A 24,103-nucleotide genomic window follows, 5' to 3' on the forward strand; every position below is an offset into this window, starting at 1 on the left:
GAGAAGGGACCATAGCTGGTGGACTCATTTGCTTGCGACAACCTCAATCTCAATGTTGCCTTCTACTCTTTTCCACAATGACAGAATCGGGACAGATTACCTTAAATATCATTCTGGTTCTCATGGTCCTTGTTCTTCCTTCTTCACAACTGATTGGACTTTGTATGTGATAACAGCAGGACTGGAATAAAAGCTCCAAAAAAGGTGGCTGGTGTAAAAGAATGTTGAATTGCTCAGTCTGCAACCACACCTCTTCATGTGTGAGCTCGGCCACTATATAAGTACAACAATAACAACCACATGCTTATTCTTTCCTAAATGCTAGATTGTTACATAGCATGTACTGACTGAGATGATGGCTGGATGGATGTAGAGAAAGAGAAGGGATTTTTATCCCTGCAATAACCATGAAGGTAATTTTCCCCACTCTGCTGTCCAACTTTTTCTCCTTCACACAGGATTTGAAACATTCACATCACAGCTTAAGTACATGGAGGGAGGAAAAGAGCATATGCCTAGCCTGAATACAAGCTGTGCTGGGAAGCCCAAAAAGAATCTACAATACAGACATACAATTGGAAAGCCGCTACTGCTTTCCTTGCCTGAAATGTGTATAATGGCTGGGACGTTTGAACTACTCTATTGGCATAAGAATTAGAAAAGCTAAAAAATATTCATTAGCCACTCTGTGGCCTGGAGAAGGTCCGTGATTAGCGACAAAGGCTTGTCACAGAAAGTCATAAGGGTTTTCTCAATTATAAAACCGAAGGTCTATTGAGACATCTAGGAAATTAAATCACTTCAGTCAAAAAAAGCAAGAGCGCTAGGCGAAAAAACGCAAGAGGGCAAGTTATTTATTCCTAATCCATTTTTTTGCCACTTAAAAGTAACCCTAACCGAAAGAAAAAAAAAAAATCAGTAATGCTTTCAAAACCAATTGCAAATTCATAACAGAAAACGCGTTGCATGATTGTGAAAATGGCCGCCGGGGGAGAGGTCTAAGAGCGAGCACTTGGGGCAAAGGATCACTTCTTAGTGTAAATCCCGGCCGCCCCCCCCCCCCCCCCCACCCCCCCTCGACCCCTTCTGAGACCAAGGGACTCACCGATGCAACAACGCCAAGAGGATTTCCCAAAAATAGCGCTACGATACCCCCACCGGGATCTTAGATCCGCTCCTCTTTACCCTCGCCTACGGAGGAGAACGGCGGCTGAAGGACCCTAAGCTGTTGGTCCGGGATATCCACGCTTAGACCCGGAAGAGTCCCAACAAGTCCCCAGCATCACTCGGCACCAGAAAGCCACGGGAGGCAGCCCTGCCGGATAACATTACTGCTGTAAGACTCCATAAGCAACGCAACGGAGTGAGAAGCCCTCCCCTCCATCAGAGGCATCCGCACTCCCACCAAGAACGGGAAGTAGCACCAATGTACACCCTCGAAACAAATTGAAGGGGTACACTCACTGGCACACTGAAGTCGTGAAGGAGCCCTCAGATGAATCCACGAGGAATCTGGAACTAGACCCAACAGAGGTGCTGTTCCAGCAACGGGAGCCCCAGTCACCATGCCTGACATCAAAATGGCGGCTATCATTCTCCCACTGAGCGAGCTCCCGCGCAACTAAGCGGTTTAGATCCACGCACCGGAATATCAGATCCCAAATCTCAAACCCCACGGAAACGGATTACCAATCGGATCCGAAACGTTAGTTAAATCAAAGCGCTATCTCAACAACCGGAGCCCCAGCCACGCTAATGAAGCCTGACACCAAAATGGCAGCCGGTCTCGTACTATCATTCCACTTTGAGACAAGACCCTTGAAAACAACATAAAGTGACTTATTCCATGGACCATCTGATCGGAAGACATAAACCCCACGAACAATCTCAATCTAAGCGGAGCCAAGATCAAAGAGTAACAGGCTTGTTTCTCTGCAACGGGAACACCATTCGAAACTGCCTGACACCAAAATCGCGGCCTGACCGGTACTACACCTCTCCCACCAGGTGATTGCATGAGATTAGAACGCATATAATCCCACTCACCCTAGACACTGGATTCATAACTTAGACAAGGTCAGTGATAAAATCTTCAGACGCGAGGATACAACTTAGAGAATCAAGGGGCACAGTACCTCAATGCCTGACCATAAAATGTCGGATGCCTGACCTGCCCAACCTATCACTCATTGACCCTCTCCCTCACCTGATCTGAGGGCCCTAATGCCCGCATATCACAGGTTCCCTGAACAGGAACTCAGCTCTTTGGAACCTGAAGAAAGCTTCACAATTGTGCTGCCCTAGGAAGGGGTTCGGAACCCCCCCCCACCCCTGGAACTTGTATAAAACCTCAGTCATCCCCATTACCCTCATCTCACAGGATCACAGTACGGGAACTCAGCCCCTTAGATTCCAGTCACCTCATACCTTGAGCCTGAACGCTGAGCACGTACTGGAACCAAATGACATAGCTCTCCTCGATCTGCCTCCTTATCCTGGTAAAGGTCACTAACGGGAAACACCTCACAGTACCAGCCCACTCATTCCAATTGACTAACTAAGACTCCGGGGTCCTACCCCTCCTCATCGCAACGGAGACCCAATGGCGCCAGCCACCACAACCTCCCATGACCCCCCCTCACTGCATGAAACCTCATGGCCCCAACTTCTTCTCCATCATCTTCCCCCCAACCTATCACTAAAAGCGAAAAGAATCTTCAAACATAGACTCATTAGACAACACCCGGATACACTATTCGCCGACATATACCACTGCACCTCTAAAGGCCAGATGAAAATGGATCTCATTTTCCACACCAAAAGCCCCACGAACTGGAATACCATTCTGAGAACACACCTCCACATATCCAAAACATCTAACACTCCATACAGCTCCAAACTAACGATCTCATTCCCTAACCAACCCGCGCGTAGTGGCAACACCTCGGCGACCATCTACACTAATGGTACAGTCTTGATCCAAGCCAACAATGATAACCTAGATGCATTCGACCACCTCTTCCCCTCGCTAAGAAACACCCTCAATCACTCACAACACTCTCGCCCGAGCAGCTACACCATTAATGCCAACCGCCCCCCCTGAGCAACAACCACGCCCATCATCTCCCCCCTGAAACGCGCAAAGCACACCTTCCTACCAACACCAACCAGTGGCACGCCCCAGACGAGTCCTTACAACCCCCTGACCGTCACTTACCCACTCCCCATCTAAATTACTCTTCCACACTATCAACTACCAAAACGAATCCTCAATCATGGATTCCTATCTCGCTCACTCTACCCACGAGCCAGAGGCGATCACACGAATCACGTCGTGACCCTCCTCACCCCAGGTCCAAGGCCACACACAGGAATAACTCCGGCAACATTACCACCAAATGCCACTATCTTAAGTCCAACCTCCCCTCCTTCCTGGGCAACACCCCCCATGACAGCCAGCACCCCGAAGCCCTCTCCCCCCACTCCTGGGAGACAAATCAGAGACTCGCTTTACTGGAAAGCAAGCTTGAAACGGTAATCGTGGGCCTCAATGAAATCACAACTTGCCTCACCTCACTCCGGAATTCTCAGCAACTCCCACACCCCACACCCAACAATAACAATACGAAACACCCTAGACCTCTAAAGGCTCAATGGCACAGCTGGAAAACAACACCCCTCACAAACCAATCACAGAGACCCAATAGAACAAAAACAGCTATGCCCATTAGAGAGGCGATGGAACTTGCCACCTCATATAAAATATCCTCCACTAGCACACCTAATTCCAAGATCCAGGCTATCACCGGATTCGGTAGAGACCGCTCCCCTCCCAGATCGGCAAGACCACCTGCCTTCCTCGCTTCTATTCCCATGGCCCCCCTTAACAACAAGGAGAACAACAGTAAATGCCTACTCACTAACTGTAGATCGGCCACAAAACATGCTACCGAACTGGCAGAAAGCATCCTTGAACACGATATAGACATCATGTTCATCACTGAAACATGGCTCAATGAGTTCTCTGCCCCATTCATGGACATGATTGTACCCCCAGGCTTCTCAAGCATTACCAAAAACAGAAAAATCAAACAAGGTGGGCGTACTGCAATCATATACAAGGACAGCATCTCTATAACGGAAATTGAATCCTTCAACTAAAACTCATTTGAATGTCTAACTGCCAACATTAAGTTGAGTGATAACAAAACTCTACCATGCCACCTCCTATACCATCCACCTGGCAACACCACCGTATTCGGTGAACATCTCTCCGACCTGAAGGATGCAGCACAGAGACAGCGATCCTGAACGTCATAGGTGACATCCGTAACTCTCTAGACAATGACCAATGCTGTCTACTCATACTCTTAGACCTATCGGCAGCTTTTGACACGGTTGACCAGAAACTACTCATTAAAGTACTACAAGAAATGGTGGGAGCGTATGAGGTGGTCCTACAATTGTTCATTTCCTTTCTATAGAAGCGCACCCAAAAGATAAAAATCAACAACATCCTGCCGGACTTACGCCCCGTCAACAAGGGTGTACCTCAAGGATCTGTCCTCTCCCCGCAACTCTTCAACATCTACATGGAACCACTCACCGCCATACTAAAGAAATCCAACATCCCCTTCCATCTCTATGCAGACGACACCCAGATCTATCTCGAAACTTCTTCCATGGACGACATCCGAAGACTAAATGACACTTTAAAAGAAGTCCAACACTGGCTATCACTCAATCACTTGAAACTCAACCAAGACAAAACAGAAATCCTCCTTATCTCCAACAAGGAACAAAACCCCCAAGTCATAGATTGGCTCAAAGCCTTGGAGGCTCTTAACTGCATTCTCACCCCAGCCGACTCAGTGAAATCACTGGGTATCATACTGGACCCAAAATTAGACATGACCAAACACATCAAAAACCTCGCCAAGAGCACCTTCCTCAACCTCAAACTGCTCAACAAAATAAAGCCCTTCATCCTTCCGAATGACCTCAAACAAGCTACACAAGCTACACAACCTAGTGCTGTCCAGACTGGACTATGGGAATGCAAGCCTCACAGGAGCAGCAAAATCCCACCTGGCTCCCCTACGAACCACTTTGAACGGAGCAGCCAGAATGGTCACAGGAGTAAAGAAATTTGAACACATCTCACCTGCGCTCAGAGAACTAAAATGGCTCCCAATAGAAATGCGTGCGAACTTCAGAACTGCCTGTCTCACGCACAAAGCCCTACACACCGGAAAACCCGCCTATCTGGCCGCGAAACTCAAAAAAGCAGGCCAGACAAGGACCCTCAGGAGTAGCAACACTCTACTCCTCATTCCTCACAAACAAAAAAACGCATCTCGTTCCTCCTCGGGAAATGCGCCAAAAATCTGGAACTCCATTCCAGTCCATATCAGGACCACCCCCTCCTTTGTAAATTTCAAAAGACAACTCAAAGACCTCTTCCTCAACCGATCCCTTCCGATTGGATAGCCGCTGCTCAAACGCAAACTCCTGCAATACACAGCATTCAGCCACCTGAGCATCAAGACTTCTACCTCACCCACCATCCAATGGGTACCGGGACCTCCCCTCCAGTAACAGGTCCTCACTCAAATCAATTTAGTTATGACTCTCATACAATGCGTTTTTATGTCAAGAATGTGATATTATATTCTCAGACTCTTGATTTGCCATGACTCAACTGTACCATATTGTTTTTCTTTGATTGATTTCACCACTATTTTTGTTGTAAAGCGCTCCGATACCCTCGGGTCTGGCTAGCGCTATATAAAACTCCTAAATAAATAAATAATAATTCGCCCCACAGGAATTAATCTGGTACATGATAACAGTGGTCACAGCACCTCCATGTGAAGAAGCTCTAGAAGTCAACCTCAAACCCCATCTTTTCTTATGCTTCTGAGACATCTCCATCCTCATACATAGGTGTTTCCAGTACCATGCAGAGATCTAAACCTGCCATCCACTTTGTGAGATTTACAGCGTCAGACACTCTTCAGTTCTGAACAATGTCCTGCTTCAACACAGCTAGGCTGATGTTGATGAGAGGTTGTGCACATCTTGTGGTATCTAGAGCTAGAAGTATATTCAGCAGGGTCATCTGAGGGGCAAGAACCATCAGCCACGCAAATGCCACATGAGGAGGGATCTTCTATTGATAGTTTTGTATAGCATTCAGGACCCTACCTAATGCTGCTATTTTGATCAGGGATACTTTCCCAAATGAGGGATAAAGGTAAGGGTCTCCAATTAAGAAGATCCGTTCTTAACGTGCCTGACATTGAGGTGATGTTGCCTGTCAACCTGTTACTTCTTATTAGCAATGAACATCCCTAGAAAGCAAAAGTCACCCAATGCCACTGGTACAGCAGACCCCGACTTCACAAGTCCTTCGCAATGAAAGCACAGGATGTAGTTCAGTCTACCTCAAGTATCAATTAAACGTGGTAGTTTTTAGGTCGAGCCTGGGCAGCGCATGCACTGCTCTGCGGTATGTTGTATTGGAGTATGCACTTGAAGCCCCACCCACTCTCAGCCCATATTTGTCATTGGCTTGTGTCATTGCCCTTCGTAAATGCTGGCTTTTGATTCACACATAGGTTTGTTAGTCCCGCCTTAGTACCGCCTTGACTTCATTGGTAACCTCCCATAAGGATTGGCCCATTTACTTCGGTTGTTACATGGTCTGCTTTATAAGTTGGTGAGCACTATTTTCTTTAATGCTCTTCTCCTAATCCTCCAACTACATCGCAGCACCCGCCTGCTTTTATTTTCTATGTAATGTATTTATTCATAAACAGTGCGGTCCGCTTTAACTATATCGGCAGCGCTTATTTAATATACACAGGGTCCGCTTTCACTTTAGCGGCTGCGCTTATTTAATTATCAACGCCGCCGCTTTCCCTTTAGCGGCCGTGCTTATTTAATTACCAGCAGGCCGCTTTCATTTTAGCTGCCACACTAGAGAACCTTTTGAAATTACTTTTATTTTTTCTTCACTTTGCGTGAAAGTGCCATACTCGCTTTCAATTTAATGTTGCCCGGCACCTTTGTTTAGACACTGCTCACTATAACCTGAATATGCGAGCAGCATCTAAAAAAAGGGGCATGACCACCATTAAAGTGGTCTTGCATTTACGAGAGTGGAGCTCTTGGCATTAAAAATAACAATGTCTTTTATATATGTATTCCTTTTAAAAAAACATAAATAAAAGGCATTGCCATTCACAATGCCAATAGCTTAAATGCTCGCAAATGCGAGACCTATTGCATTGAGAATGCTGGTTTAGCTTGCTGCCATAATTAACTTGAGAGACTTAAATATATGGTATAAGTTTGCCCTCATATATAGCTATGCGGTCTTCAAATCACGGAGCACAGACACATATTATGTCTCATCCAGAAGTAACAACTTAACTAGGGGCTCAACTGGCAAGGAAAAGAGTAAATGTGATAATGGACATCCCTTCCAGGTACCTTAGCCAACAGAAAAGGGTTCCAAGGGTTTTTCATATATGAATGCATTCGGCCCGATATACAGCAGGTGGACATTCACAATACACATTGTCACTGATAATGAGAGTTCCAGAGTATATTAAGTGACCTGGAAGGTACCAAAAAGCATGCCCTCACAGTGGACACTGTACTACTGTCTATGCCCAGGGTGAATTACATAGAGAGTTGGTGACAGCACACAGCGTTTTATGAATCTTTACTATTATCAGACCCTTTCTCTGTGTCAGAAGAAAGAGAACATGGTCTACTGACCCTGTGTGACACACGTATGGTAGTAGGACCAGTGGGATCGTTTTTGTATGGTCAATGGTTTTGACTGGCACAGGTTGAAGGATGGATTTAGCTTTCCCAGATAGTAGAAGTGTATGTATAGCCTGCATTTCTGTGGCAGGAAGGTGGAGATCCAGACAATGAAGTGAGAGACACTGGAGACAGTGTTGCCTTTCAAAATTTAATGAGGACTTTGTTAGCAAAGGGCTGCTGATTAGTTATTCACAAGCACTTCTGTTTGGTAGATGCTAGAGGTGACCACTATGCCCTTGCTTTGGATTCTCTTGCTTAGAGCCAGCATCACTGGTACTTGTTGCAAGAGCAATCACTTTGCACAAAGGCTGTATCTGAGGATTCAAACCGGTTCAGAGTCTGCAGACAGTAGATAGACACCCCTGCCTGGAAATTGTGAATCAAAATGGGATCCAAACCACCCCACTTTGTTTTGTTCCAGTCCAAACATTTTTTTGACCAAGTAAGGGAGAGTATTTGCAAAGCATTCCAAGCAATCATATGTGACAAGTTCTGCATGACAGCACAGCCACTCTCCCAGAGATAAGGTGACATTACTTTAAGTTGGCAACTTTCTTGAGAAGATTAGTCTGCCTAAGCACCTACATGTGTGCTAGCCTGAGCAAAAAGGAAACATCTGCTAGAGACAAATGCCCGCCAACATGGGTCAAGCGGCTGCAACATCTGATAAGCCAGTCACATACACTATTCAGCTCTTGTGGTCCCAAGAGGGGCACAGTCACTGATCGCGGTCTGCTGACACTGATGCCCGAGGATGCAAAGTCGTTGACTGCACCAGGCCTTGCCATTTGACTCCTACTGCCGACTCCTATGACTATTGAACTAACCTACGACCTAACATTTGTGGTAATTGCTAATAATGTGGACCTGTGTCTAACCTCTGCCTAGTTTTTTCTCTTTGCCAAAGTTGCCCCTGTGGGTACAATCCCAGAGAGGAAGAGGTGGTAAGCTGGCATCATAGAGGGTTGCAGCATTTCACTAGGTCTTGTAGGGATAATGCAGACCAGTAACTGAAACCAACTTTGAAGTGTGTAATATTTGGGTTGGTCCAGTGGCTCATCTGGGCTGTAGCCCCGGGAACAGGATCGGACTGCAAGGCAAAGTCAATAAGGTAGAATACGTTAAGGAAAATGATTAGGGGAGATCATTTAGGGGTGATATGTAGCTGTTAGCAGAAAACATTATAGTTACAGTTAGTCTTCTTTTAGCTTGTCTCTCACTTTTATTCCTTTCTCAATTCTTGCACTTACCATTACCAGTATATATTTTCGCAAGTCAAATTTCTCATTAAAAGTTCTCACTTTTTATTTTAACTTTCAATCTAGATTAGTCTGGACATGTATTACTCTACTGTCAGGGTGAGCAAACTCACCTGCTATCTCCAGCATTGGCAATATAGAGCTTTCTTTGCAGATAGAAGGCCACCAGAGCTGTACAGCCATCTGCTTGGCTAGTGAGAGTCATTTCCTGACCAATCATTTCATCCTGTGAAATATAAATTGACTTCATTAGACCGAGATTTAAATATCTGAATAATTGATATTGTGGATCTCCTGTCTCAAACACCTGAAACAGCATTCAAATGCCCCTACAGAAATTAATCTTATCCCAAAAAGTCTCTAATCTCCAGACAAATAATGCTTACTTGAGTATGCTTTGTCTAAATTTATTTAAAAACTCAGAATCAGTGCTGTCATTAACCATATTATCTACATTTTCAGAATGTACCTAGACAAAATGTACCTATTGCCACACATCTACCCACTTTAACTCAATCCTTCTTTTTTCTTAACCAATTGTTTTCCTCATGTTTTTGCTTTCCACTTACCTTCTTCTTTTGATGTTTTAATGTTTTTTACTGTCCATCTTTACCTCATCTGTATTGACCCAGTTTCACTTTCCTATTTACTTTGCTCAAGTAATTTTTTTTAAACTTTCCCTGATAATTTTGTTTTTAAAACCTGATAATCCATATTATTTTATAGCGGTCGTCAGTTTTCAATCTCTGGAGTCCGCCTCCTAAGGACAAACTGTCTTTGTAGGAAATTATATGTGGTGGGCTATTGCAGGCTGTGGTGGAAATGTACCAAAAGCAATAATTTGCTTACACACTACACTAAGAAAAACTCTATTGCAGTTCTGAGAACACTCTCGTTAGAATCATTTTGAAAGATTAGGAACAAGTATAAGCAAAGTATAAATTTTATTCCACTGAAGCCAGTTAACATCAGAAATAGCATTCAGTTCAACAGTGCCTCAGAAGGATTCAACATGGAGTACTCCTCTCAAACCAAGTTCTGCCAGTTAGCTCCACTTTATCCAAATCCATTTTCTTGGGTTTGTCACAAAGTTGCTTATGCCATCCATGGCATCCTCAAACATTAACCCTTGTCTGTCATTCCTCTTCAGATTATAGCCACTCTCCTGAGAAATATTGGTAATGTTCCATTAAAAACAAAACCACCCTACTTCGACACATGACTCACTCAATATTTAGTTCTGGTCATCGTGCTTTTTCGACAGACCACTGCTTCCTACTTTTAAAAAAATGTACAGGCACAAATTGTTTGTTCTGAAATCATACTGACGAGCTGCACTTTTGTTAAAGTTTAAATTAACTGAACAATAAATGATTACTTGCAGGCATGATCTGAAATCAGAACATTAAATGAATACAATATTTTTGAATATGCAGGACAATTCCTTAACAATCACTGAGAAAGCAAATATAACAGTGTGTTTTTACAGTAAAACCCTTAGGTGGGATGAGTATGGAGATGTGTGGGCAGTTTTTCTTGTTCAGTATCTCAGCAGTGAGACAACAGCTAGATTGACCATGGTGCCTGAGCTCCCTTTTAATACTCTGAGCATGTATGATGCTCACTGAGGTCTGCTTTTTTATTTTATCAACTGCTTTTTTGTTTTGCTTTTATTTCATGGTCTATTTTCTGCACAAGGCTTTAGTGCCAAATTACCCTGCTTGGGTAAAAGTGCGCTGTACACGTTTTCATTCCATTTACTTCTTGTTCCATTGATCGAAACTGCAAAAAGTGAAATAGTTTTCTTAGGTGGACACTACACGTTTTATGGGAAAGTAACAACACCACTCAGGGAAGAATTTCATGCATGAATGAAGCACGATCATTACTTTTCAGCTGTGCTGCTCTACCTTTAACCTCTTGCGTGCCCCGCCCTTTCCCCACCCTGTGCCGGGCTTTCTATTAGCGGGCGGAGTTCATGACGAGATGGTCTCGTCATGGGCACAGCGCAACCGCAGCCCATGACGAGACCATCTCGTCATGGGCACTGAAGGGGTTAATATCAAGTTCCAGCGGTACCTAGAAGGACTGCTATGCTTTAATGGGACAGTTCCAGAAATATTTAAAGGGCTTTCATACTTTCAATAGAACATTACTAGGAATTCTCTACCGGATTGCTATAATTCGAACAGGACATTGGTACTTCTAAAATGGTTGTTATGCCTTCAATGGTAAAGTACCAGACTATACAGCATGGATGCAATCCAAACTAACAGCACCAACTTCTCTCAGAGGCACTCTCCAGACCTTCTCAGTCTCAGCAAGAATGCTATACATTTTTTTAAATGTCACATTCAGTGAGAAATTTTGTTTTACGTTATATTATACAAACCTGGTTTTCAAAAATTAAACGTGATATACAATAAACACAATATTGTTTATATCTGCGGAACATTACATCAACATCTCTACCCTGAATATCACTGTATCCTTCCCATGTGTTCGCAGAGAAGAGGATAGGGGGCTCAGGAAACAACCCATTTCGATGGCCTGGGAGGCTCTGCTGCTTAAGCTGGAGTCGCTCGATCTACTACCCCCGCAGAATATCCCAACCCCGTAGCACACAGGAGTCCTATACGATCTCTTCGTGATAGATTTCGGGACTCAGACACACAGCCTTGCTAAACCCGAGGATAATGCTATTTTTGTGGCCTTTATTGTAACGCCACAGAGTGATAGTTGGCGAAACCGAAACTCGATTGACCAGGAGTGGGGAGTGGGCGGGCTAGGGAGGGAGGGGATGGTTTAATGAAGTTCGCTTGTTGCTTGGAATGTAATTGTCTCCTACTGTCGATTTATATTGCCAGATCACTTACTTTGATGTTAACAACGCTATTGGGGATCATTGCCTTCGATTTTATCGTTTACGAAATGCCGCACATAGCCACTATAAGCCATATGTATAATGTTCTCCATACAAAGTAAAAGACTGTCACTGTAAACTGACGGATACATTTCAAATTTGCTAAAGTCAGCAATAAAGTTTGTTCAAAAAAAAAAAAATCCTTCCCATGTGTTTTCTAGCAACAGCCTCCTGTGTTTACTACGTGTTGGAATTTTTGCATCAACCGCTAAAATTCAGATAATTAACAACATCTTAGATGATCTTTTCTTGGTCATTCAGTCAGTACTCTATCCTTTCATATGATGCAGCACTTGCCATTTTCCTGAAATCAAGTATCATCATGAAGTTCATGCATCTTGACCACTCTGGGCTTCTTTGGGATGTTTCAAACTATCACATCAACTTTTCTCTGTATCTTATGGTAGTCCCACAAGGCATTTATCAGTCACCCACCCTTTAGCACATCTTAAACACTTGGAAGTCTTTGTTCGTCCACCTTGGTACATCTTATCAGGTGTCCCTTGCGGACCATGTAATATTTCATGTTGCATCAGTTATATATACCAACCTCCTGTGTAAATTCCTGCTGAATCTCAATTATCTGTTCAAACATGTCCTCTTCATCCACTACTCCCAGCCTATTCTCGCAAGACAGTCTTACTTCTGTGCTTGTAACTTTGGAGAATATAATATGTATCATCATTAATTGTAGTTTGCGGATATGAGTTTACAGAACTTACACCATTTCAATAAAGTGGCATGCACCACAGATCTCTAGAAGGAAATCCCATTCGCATGTTTCTGATGAAATCAGTTAATAGTGTGATTCTTTAAGCTTGAGTGTAACGCACTCCAAATGTTGTCCTTAGCCGTTGAAATGCCCCAAGTGTTATATTTTGACATTAAGAAAAGAAAAAAAACTGACCATCTGGATAGAAAGATATCATTTGAAACATGAGTTAAACTTACTGGCTACAAGATGTATTTTCTAAAACTGATTCTATTGGGTTTTAAGTGCAGGTTTACAGTAACAGCATAGGGTTATGTATTACACCTTTGTATAGCAAGTGGTTCAATAGGATAATGAAAATCAGAGAACATAGACATATTTATGACTTCCAGGTTACTCGAGACATCTCAAAAGCACTTATAAAAGAAACTGGCAAATGTGAAACAAAAAACAAAGCAATATTATCTATTTAAGAAATAAATCCTTGAAGGACAACTGTAGCTGGGCTGCGAATATGGAACAAGAGATGAGGCCATGGGACAAGGGAGTGAGGCGGTGTATTGTCTCCGTGTAGCTGGTGTTTCAGCTGGGAGGGGGCCGGTCGCTACAGGATTACATTTAATACCGAATTTGCATCACCTACTGAAGGTACCTAAATCACTGGGGATTAAACCAACAAGGAGAAGGACTTTATCAAGCAACCCATTTTATATTGCCATTTGCTAAAACATACCTTTCAACCAATGGCAAACATTGGGCAGTCTTATGAAGTTTTCTATGATAAACGACATAAAATGAAGCTTTGAAAATGAGACTTTAAATGTTTTACCACCAAGATGTACTAACAGCTCAGCTAGGCCCAGTTATATATGCCAAAGTCGTGAATCCCATGACAGAATAGAAACGTCAGAGTCAAAACAATATGAAGCATTTAATAACAAAAATATAAGGAAAAAAATTGAAATTGGATATTCCTGGAATCCCAGCTGATTTATCCATAAACTGTGCAAACTAATTTTATCATTTTTGGTGGGTCAAGTAGGATAACCCTATTCACAGACCGTGAATTGTGACTTGAACTTCACCTGGTTGAATCCCACAGCCTTTCCTTTTCATCCTTAGATAATTTATTGCTATGAGGTGAGGTTTTTCAGGTCTTCTCTGTACTACTTACCACACTTTCCTGGGTCTCCAAAGTCTCCTTTTAATACATGGATTCTCATTTCATGTTTTGCTCCTTGCATCCTACTCTCAGCCAGGGATGGCCCTGAAGGAGGAATTGGAGCTACAAAAGCAACTTCCAGCTGCTTCGAGAATGCAATAGCAGTATATGATCTACTTTGCCATCTAGCCACAAATACGGGACTGCCACCTACTAGTTTTGGGCTCTGTTGATTCCACACCTAGCCAGGCAGAGCATGACCGGAAGCCTTAGTAGCAAGTCAGTGTACAGATCAGACTGTGACTGCTGTACTCGGAGGAAGGTAGAGCAGGAAAACTCTGCAAAGAGAAGGTGGGACAGGCACACGCAATCTCCAAGGAACACCAAAAGAAAGAGTAAATGCTACCTGCTGCAGTGTAAAAACGGGTTGCCACTTCTCTGCATCAGCTGATCTCAAGCCAAACCACGGATGACCATGGATATGATCTCCTTACTCCATAGATGCTCAAAGATGACCAAATACTCATTCATCATACGTCACAGCCACTAAGAATGCTTTGTGTTAAAAAGATAGTTTCCTGCAGAGACTCTTCCATAACTTGAGGTATAAATCTATTATTCCTAAGGTTGCTGGACACTGGAGAACCCTACATTTCTTTTGAATTTGTTTGCATTTTTGATCCTTGCTGATAGTGTACGTATGTACGTACAGAATGTTGCCTACAGACACTACTGTCTTGACGTGAATACAACCGTTTGACCTGCTGAATTATTCCACAAAAGTCTCTCTATTGCTTAACTCATTATGGATAGAAACATCCCCTGTAGAGAATGACAGGTATTTGTCCCACTTTTCTTAGAGACCCGCAAAAGGTCTGAACATGGGCACCTGGCCCCTGGCAGTTCCATCTGAGTTAAGGTTAATAGTAAATGAAAATCAATAAAGGTGACACAGAAACATGTCTGGTAAAAGGCGAGTATACAAACAGTTAAATGCAGTAAAAAAATAATTGTGGTCAACAACAGTATGGGTGAAGAGAGTGCTGATAAGGAAAAGTAACACTTGTAAAGACATATTTAAAGCAAGGTTTTGGGGGGCAGTTCCTGAGTGACTAAGAGCCTTATTTATAGTTTGGCAGGCAGGTACTCCTTCACAAACGTGACTGATAACTTGTCCGCCTTATTACAAGTGCATTATAGTCAATTGCACTTGTAATACGGCGAACGGAACCTCTGCTACATTTGTGACAGAGTCCCTGTCCACCAAACTTTAAATAAGGCCCAACTTTGCATCTCTAAGACACCAATAAAATGTTCAAATTACATACGTACAGCTATGCAACTCTATTTGATAATTGCAGGAGTGTGGGGTCAGGAGTGTATGGAAGTGGAATATAGGCTCACAGACAATAAGGGAAATTGAAAATATACATGTACATTTGTTATGTTATTAAATCTATTAAGCGTGCAAATACTAGAAGGTGTCTTAGCACTAGTAGTCCAAAATGAGCATTTGGGAGACTATTCCAGAGCTTCGGAGCCCCCTACTATAAAGCTCCTGCTGCCCCATTTAGCCTTATGGAATCTGGGAGTGGGCATCTGTTTTGCTTCTACTGAGTGGAGATGTCTGTTTGGGACATACCAGTGTAACGACCTTCTCAAGTACTGAGGCCCGGTACCATGAAGTGCCCTGTATGTGATACAGAGGGCCCTAAAAATGATGTGGCTCGTAACAGGAAGCCAGTGCAATTTCTGAAGATGCTTTCCAACTGATTGAAACCTGGGAATCCCTGGTAGAAGTCTGAGTCATTTGCAGCTTGCATAGCTGCTTCTCGGGCATGCCAAGTTAGAGCCCGTTGCAGTAGTCCAGTTTAGCAAGAACTAACAATGTGACCGCAGTTTTCTTGCTGTCTCCTGGAATAAAAGGTAGGATTGTCTTAATCACCTTAAGCAAGAAAAAGCTGGATGAAGAGACAGCATTAGCTTGTGCCTCAAATTAAGTTTCTTATCTATGATCACACCCAAGTTCTTAGCCTTGGGAGCTGGAATAGGTGCTGCCCCCAGTTCATTCGACAACCAAACCTGTGACCAGCTTGGGGAAAAGTTGCCAAAGAGGACTATCTCAGTTTTTCCAGAGTTCAACTTGAGGCAGTGTGAGCTCATCCAAGAGCTGACTGCCAGCATACACTCCCTAAATCTTTGGACCGGCGGCACACTGTTTTTAAAAACACACAAGACAATTTGGGTCGTCTGCATATGATGTTAGTGCCAAGCCGAAGGATCTAATGAGTGCCGTTAGTTCTCACACATAAATATTAAAAAGAGTGGGGCTCAATAAGGAGCCCTGAGGAACCCCACATGGAACAACAAAGGAAGGGGATACATAGCTACCCAAGGCAACCAATTGTGTTCTCACAGATCGAAAGGAAGAGACCAGTGTTAGAGCATTATCCGTAATGCCAATAGAATTTAGACGATTGAGTAGCAGATTGTGGCCGACCGTGTCGAACGCTGCTGACAGGTCGAGCAGAATAAGAGCCGCAGCGCCTCCTGCATCAAGAACTGCTCTGACTTAGTCTGTGACTTTTATCAGGGCAAATTCGGTACTGTCTTCTGTCCTGAAGCCAAACTGGGTCTCGTCTAGACAATTATGCTCATGCAGATAGAGTGTTAGCTGGTCATTCATAACTTTTCCCACCAGTTTGGCTGGGAGAGGAAGACGAGAGATGGACCTTTAATTGTTTGGTTCAGTTAGATCAAGGCTAGGTTTTTTCAAGAGGGATAGGATTGACACCCTTTTCCAGATAGAGGGGAAGACGCCCTGTATTAACATGGCATTAAATATGTTGGTTAAGCTGGGGCCAAGAATCTCATGGGCTTGCTTAAACATCATAGGTGGAAGCGGGTCATGAGGAGAGCCCGATTTGGCCTGCTGGATAAGATTTACATTTCCATTGTTCCTAGGCTGATACAGTAAAAGCAATTCTGTATCAGCCTGGTCTACCAGAATATTCATAGAGTCTTGACCTCCTAGTGGATCTGAGTGAGGAATATGCTCAAATGTCAAGGGAATTTATTTTTAAGAATGTATTATTGTGGGTAGGCAGTTGCTGGGATAATGTCAATTGGTTTAGTGATGTAATCTTATCTTACAGACATGCCAATAACGGTCTTAAGCAAAGCTTTTGGTGTCTAGTTGTAGTGTTTGGTACAGTTTTAGTAATTTTATTACAGAAACAAAATGCAGTTGAGGGTTTCTGCATTAAAGCAGCCCCTCCAGTCTGACTTTCGTTTGTTAAGACTAGCTTTGCGCAACGAGGAGCTTAGTACCATTTGCAACAAAGACTGTGCTAGGCTATCCCATTTTGTACTCAGTGATTCTTAAGAAAATCTTTTTCATTGATTTCTCTTGATATATATATATATATATATCTATATTCACTGAAAAAACCATAGGTTTCACACACGTTATAGTTAGGAATTAGCATTTAAAAAACCTTGCAAATTCACTTAAAAAACCATAGGTTTCACACATGTTATAGTTAGGTGGACATTTCACTCGTAAAAAACCAATGAAATTCCCCCGTTATAGTTAGTTGAGATAACTATAACTAGCGCGCCCGCAATCCTCTGCTCATGACGTCACATATTACATCACTCATGACATGGTCAGTGGCATCACTGATGACATCACTGATGACATCATCCTTGTGATAGAGTGGCGGTCGCGTGAGTTATAGTTATCTCAACTAACTATAACAGGGGAATTTCATTGGTTTTTTACGAGTGAAATGTCCACCTAACTATAACATGTGTGAAACCTATGGTTTTTTAAGTGAATTTGCAAGGTTTTTTAAATGCTAATTCCTAACTATAACGTGTGTGAAACCTATGGTTTTTTCAGTGAATTTGTACGTTTTTTTAAATGCCAAGTTATGTATTTATTATTATATTTTTTATATATTTATTTTACAATAAACTACGTATTAAAAAAATATTATTTTTTTTTAATGGTTTTTCACCGCACCCCGCGATTTTTAAAAAAAAATTAAAATGTTTTTTTCTGCCTTCGGGGTCCTTCAGGGACCCCCTGACAAAGGCTAGGGGGTCAGGAACTCTCTACCCTGCCACCTTTTCACGTTCGCCACTTTCCTTTTTCACTCTCGCACTCAAAACAAACAAAATGGCGGTAGACACTTACTGATTTCGACCGATTCGAACGTTGACTGACATGTAACCACCAATCAGAACTACGCTCGCGCACGTTAGGGTGCGCGCACCGTGCACGCACGGTGCGCGGCTATAGATATTTATGTACTTTAACTGCAATTTTCTCAGGAACTACTGAACAGATTGACTCCATATATACAAAAGGCACATCCCTGACCTGAGGACTACCTCTTTGCCAAATTTCAAGTAATTCTGTTCAGCCGTTCGGGCTGTACCTTCGACTAAAGGTCCTATGGGAAAATGCATGGGGAAAACGCGTTTTGGGACCCCCCTTTTTTCTCGGCCCCCGCTTGACGAATCCCCCCGAGACTTTCAGGGTAGGAGCTGAGCGGAGCGCCCCATTAGTTTTGAAAATTTCGCGAGGATTCGTCAACCGGCGCCAAAGTTATTCAAAATAGAATTTTGAGATTTCCTATGGAAACACGGTCCTAACTATAACTATCTACTGGCGACCGCCAGTAGATTATATATATATATATATATATATATATATATATATATATATATATATATATATATATATATATATATATATATATATATATATATATATATATATATATATATATATATATATATATATATATATATATATATATATATATATATATATATATATATATATATATATATATATATATATATGCGCCCCGTCATAAATGTCCCACTCCAATCCAATACTATACAAATAGCATACTAGTGCTTTAATCTGTTGTTTCTTGTGCAGAAAAGACGTGTCTCATCCTAGAGGCCTTTGTCAATTCAAGACAAAGGCCGAAATGAGTAGTGTTTTCCACACACAATAATAAACATTATGTGGAAGCATTGGAGTGCTGTTTCACTGGTATTGGATTGGAGTTGGACCTAATATATGTATATATAGGAGAGAAAGAGAGAGAGAGAAAGAGAGAGAGTGCGAAACAGATATATCATAGATATATGCACGGAGTGTAAACTGCTATTTATTATGTTTTTTTGTGTGTCAGTGATACAAGATCACAACTTGTGAAACCTTGAGTGGGTCATGGAGCCTAGGCCCTCTCTCAACAATGGTAAGAAGTAGAATATTATTTGGTACATATCTGTGTGTATGGTTTATGCGATGCTATTCGTACAACTGTATACATTATACACACTGGTATTTCAGGCGTACCAGAGCAAAGCTGCATTTCATATGCTCATAGTGAGAGCAAACAAGATGCAAGGTCATGATAACCCAAACAATGCAGAAGATGGAGCTCTATAACAGTAAAACACAGGATTTTACATTTGTACTGTTGTAATCTAAGTCTGAAAGTGGTTTTATTACTACTCTTGTACCAAATTACATGCTTCATTCGGTCACATTTATTTTGAATATATGCGTTGGACCATCAGTAGGACTCATGATTTCATACTATTCATTTATTGATGCTCCTGTACTCATATATCTATATTTTTCTCTAATTTTATAGAGAGTTATTCATATTTATTTTCAGGTGTGTGAAATATTAAGCTTTCCAATTTTTTTGTTTCAAAAATATGTTTTTTTTAAACACATACAGTAGCAGTACAATTGACAGTCTGCCAGAAGAGACAATAAGCATCACAGTGATATGACAGGTGGGAAATATCTGGATTTGCACCATTCTAGACCATATTATACCAACCATTTTCCCCCAGACCTTCTTATGTTTTTGAGGACACCTTCTGGATACACAGATTGGTTCTTTGAGTTTGGAGCACCAGTCCATCTCCGCTCCCCAGGGTTGGAGGGGAGGGAGAATGCCTGTGTTTAGCGACGTCTCTTTTGGCAAGTACTGTCCCAATAGCCAAACGAGTACAGTCTCCCCTAAATGCCCCAAAGTCCTCTACAATACCAAGCTAAGCAATTCTTGGGGAGGGCTACACTGGTTCTCCAATTACCTGTGAGAGTGAGCCAAACTTTTCCCGCCAGTATCTCATGATAGGACATTCCCATGCCACCTGGTAGACGTGTCCTCTTCATTTTGGCATTGATTACAGGTCAGTGCAGCCATAAAGGAAGTTTTAAGTGATAGCTCTGCCAAAAATCCTCTACTGTGGAGGTCCCAATAAGATTCAGTTTATCAAAAGCCTCAAGCGCTGCCATATGATGCAGCCAGCTGCCGTTCTACTGGTAGGGTTTCAATCTTTCGATCCCAGCCAATCCATTTCAGAGCAGATCGCCACTTTGGTAAAGTTTGGAAGGGACTAAGGGTTAGGGTTACCATAAAGTATGCCTAATATGTAGGCTGTCCGGTTTTAGGTTTAGACCTATAATAACTGATAAAACCCCACTGAAAGAGAAATAGCCATCACCAGTGAAAACATATAAACACTGAAAAAACCCCTGCACAACCACTAACTAAATGCCATTCAAAGAGAGAAAAAAGAGAGCGAAAGAATAATTTTTTTCTTTCTGCATCGGCCAATACAATGAACCATTGTTATACAAGCTAGCGGCAAGAAAGACTGGACTAACATTATTCTGTTTGAGTTTTTTTGTTTAGGGATGCCACTAAAATATTGTTTCTTCTTCCTTTCGTTTCTTTCAGTTTTGTGGTCTTTGGTCTAAAGATGCAGGGTTTAGAAGCATGTTTTAGGTCTTGTTGAATTATTTTATAAACTGTAGAGAATCAGGAAATATCAAAATCATATTTGATATTTTGGCTCCTTTTGATTCTTTCACTGATTGGTATAATGGCTTGGAATCTTTCCCAATATGTGTCATCACATTTACCCACAGAGAATGCGTAAAAAATCATTGATGCATCAGCCCCCAGTTACTAGTGAGTCAGTATTGATAGTAGGTACATTGCCAACACCTCATGCTTTAAACATTCAATGCAAGGTATAGTGACAAGTTTATGTGAAAAGAGTGTTATCACTAAGCCTCTGGGATAGGAGTGAAAACATGGCACAAGACTTTTGGAAAACATGGAACACAGTGTCACTTGGAATGCTCTGCAAAAAGGTTCTTTCCAAGTTCAACAAAGACTGGAGTGATATTGTTTGTATTTGCAGTGATTGAGCTACATATAATAAAAAGTTGTGTGATGACCTGTCAAAATCGAAACCTGAGCTGTAGTTCTTCCCTGTAAGAGATCCTTGCCACTTGTTAGATGGTATACTGAAAACATATTTACAATCTTCAGAGTTAATGAAGAAAGCTATTACCTTTTTAGTCTATTCTTGTGCACTGTTTTGTTATGCACAGGAACTAAAACGCAAATATTTCGCATTTTGGGCTTTGTGTGGCATCAATAAAAGTCATCTCAACTGTGTCACTTAGATGATGGTTCTCGGTCCAATGCTTTATTATCCATTTGGCAACCGTTTGCAGAATTTCTGTGAGTGATGATGCCAAAGGCAAGAAATGTGAGGATTTTTGGTCACATACTGATAGTGATGTGAAAAAAGTACACTCTACTGCATTCTTAGATTTTTACACGAAAACATAACTGCTGTAGCGGACATAATAAAAACATTTGAGTCTGAAAACAGCCTTGTCTGCCAAGTGTTCAGCATAATTGGTGTAGATGTGAAACATCTCCTTGAGAGTAGGCTGGGTGACACCTTTAGTGATTTTGGCACCGCAACATGTTCTATGTTAGAGTGCTTGCCACTTTGTAAGCACAGCAATGTTGAAGAGCAATTCAAGAACTTTTATTTAACAATGTATGAGAAATGGCTTGCAATGATGCATAGAAATGTCCCTTCACCAACCGTGGCATTTGATGTCAATGAAACCTCACTGTGTTACTCTGTACAAGTTCTAGATCCCTTCCAGAGAGGGGAATTTCCTCCGTAGTTTCAACAGTGCTGCCACATTTTTGAGCGCTTCAATAACTCTGAAGGCATGAGCGCCCAGTACAACGCAAATGTTGCAGAACCTACCCTGAGAATCGCAATCTTCAAGTGCACCAGTATTGGCATGGAAAGCTATGTAAATGGCCAGAGTAAAAAAAATTGTGTACTGGTTGTTTTGGTATTGCCCATCTCACGTGCCAATGTTGAGAGGGCCTTTTCACAGAAAAAAAGTTGACATGGGAAGGCAAGAGGGAGCGCACATGACCAAAGACTCACTGAAGAAGTATTCTATGGTTTACTTTAATAATTGCAAACATTTATTTGGACCTCATATACACTATTGAATATGCTACTTACCAGTATGCATCTGTTCTTGGCATGTAGGGCTGCTGACATTCATATCTGTGCATAGATCGCCGCCTAGTGTTGGGTCCGGATGTTTGCACGTTGTTGTCCTGGAAGAGTCTTCGAAGTATCACGAGATAGGTGACTCCTCCCCTGGACCACAGTGCGCATGGGCATCCTCTCCATCCTTAGATTGTTTTTCGCCAATGTGGCAGTGATGGAGTAGATACAGTAAGTGATGACCATGCTATACAGTAATTCTGAGAGCTGCAGCTGCTACAGGCGCCGGGGAGGAGGGTGGGCAATATGAATGTCAGCAGCCCTACATGCCAAGAACAGATGCATACTGGTAAGTAGCATATTCAGTTCGAGGCATGTGGGCTGCTGAATTCATATCTGTGCATAGAATACATAGCAGTACCTCCTATTAGCGGCGGCTACCAGTGCCAGCTGCAGCAGTCTGAAAAAGAGTTTTGAGAACAGCCTGTCCTACAGCTGCCTGCTGTTTTGAGTGTACATCTACACAGTAGTGTTTGGTAAATGTATGTATAGTGGACCATGTGGCTGCTCTACATATTTCCTGTAAAGGAATGTTTCCCAGGAAAGCCATGGACGCCCCTAACTTTCGTGTTGAGTGGGCTCGTGGGGGAATCGTTAATGTGCGTTTAGCTTTTTGATAGCAAATTTGAATACATTTAACGATCCATCTGGCTATACCTGCTTTGGAAATGGCGTTGCCCTTGTGTTGTGGAGAAAAGGCAACGAAAAGTTGTTTTGTTTTCCTAAAGTCCTTAGTTCTGTCTATATAGTACATGAGGGCCCTCTTTACATCTAGTGTATGGAGCATTCTCTCTGCGACATTTTGTGGATTTTGAAAGAAAACAGGCAGTTCAATAGTTTGATTCATGTGGAACTGCGATATTACTTTAGGCATGAATTTGGGGTTGGTACGTAGTACGACCCTGTTTGCGTGAACCTGTATGAATGGCTCCTGAATGGTTAGTGCCTGGAGTTCACTAACTCTTCTTAACGAAGTGATTGCTACTAGGAAAGCTACTTTCCAGGTGAGGAATTGAATCTCACATGAGTGGAGAGGTTCGAAGGGTGGACCCATCAGTCTGGTGAGGACCAAGTTGAGGTTCCACACCGGTGCTGGTGGGTGTCTTGGGGGAATTACTCGTTTAAGTCCCTCCAAGAAGGCTTTGATGGCAGGCACTCTGAATAAAGAGAGGTGCTGCCTGTTTTGCAGATAGGCTGCTATTGCGGTTAAATGGATACGTATTGAGGTGTATGCCAGATTGCATCGGTACAGGTGTAAGAGGTAACAGATTATGTTTTGAATGGATGCGTCTAGCGGGTTAATGCCATTGTTGTTGCAGTAAATGACAAACCTCTTCCATTTAGCTGCATAGCAAGCTCTGGTAGTGGGTCTCCTGGCCTCCTTGACGATCTCCATACAGTCAGGTGGCAGGTTTAGATAGCCAAACTCTAAGACTTCAGGAGCCAGATTGCCAGGTTCAGCTGTTGCGGATCTGGGTGCTGAATTTCGCCATGGTTCTGCGTTAAGAGTGCAGGTTTGATCCGCAGCCTTTGATGCGGCACCACGGAAAGTTCTAGAAAGGTGGTGTACCATGGCTGGCGCGCCCATGTGGGAGCAACTAGGATGAGTGTCAGTGAGTGCTGTCGCAGTTTGTGTGCCACCAGCGGTATTAATGGCGCTGGGGGAAAAGCGTACGCAAATCTGCCGGACCAGTTCATCCATATCGCATTGCCCTGCGACTGTGGATGTGGGAACCTGGCGGCAAAGCTTCGGCATTTTGCGT

The 24,103-nt window shown here is 42.5% G+C and overlaps 1 protein-coding gene across 4 annotated transcripts in view; it reads right to left on the minus strand.

The window, feature by feature from the left end:
* Nucleotides 1-24,103, minus strand: part of PPM1M (protein phosphatase, Mg2+/Mn2+ dependent 1M) — a 198,429-nt gene that overhangs the window by 78,350 nt on the left and 95,976 nt on the right. For all 4 annotated transcript variants that reach the window (XM_085624806.1, XM_085624804.1, XM_085624805.1 and 1 more), the window contains one exon: nt 9,212-9,324. In XM_085624806.1, the coding sequence (XP_085480932.1) occupies nt 9,212-9,324 (113 nt within the window). The remainder of the gene's footprint in view (nt 1-9,211; nt 9,325-24,103) is intronic.

The sequence above is a fragment of the Triturus cristatus genome, chromosome 9, assembly GCF_964204655.1.
Source record: "Triturus cristatus chromosome 9, aTriCri1.1, whole genome shotgun sequence".
In the NCBI taxonomy this organism is placed as follows: Eukaryota; Metazoa; Chordata; class Amphibia; order Caudata; family Salamandridae; genus Triturus; species Triturus cristatus.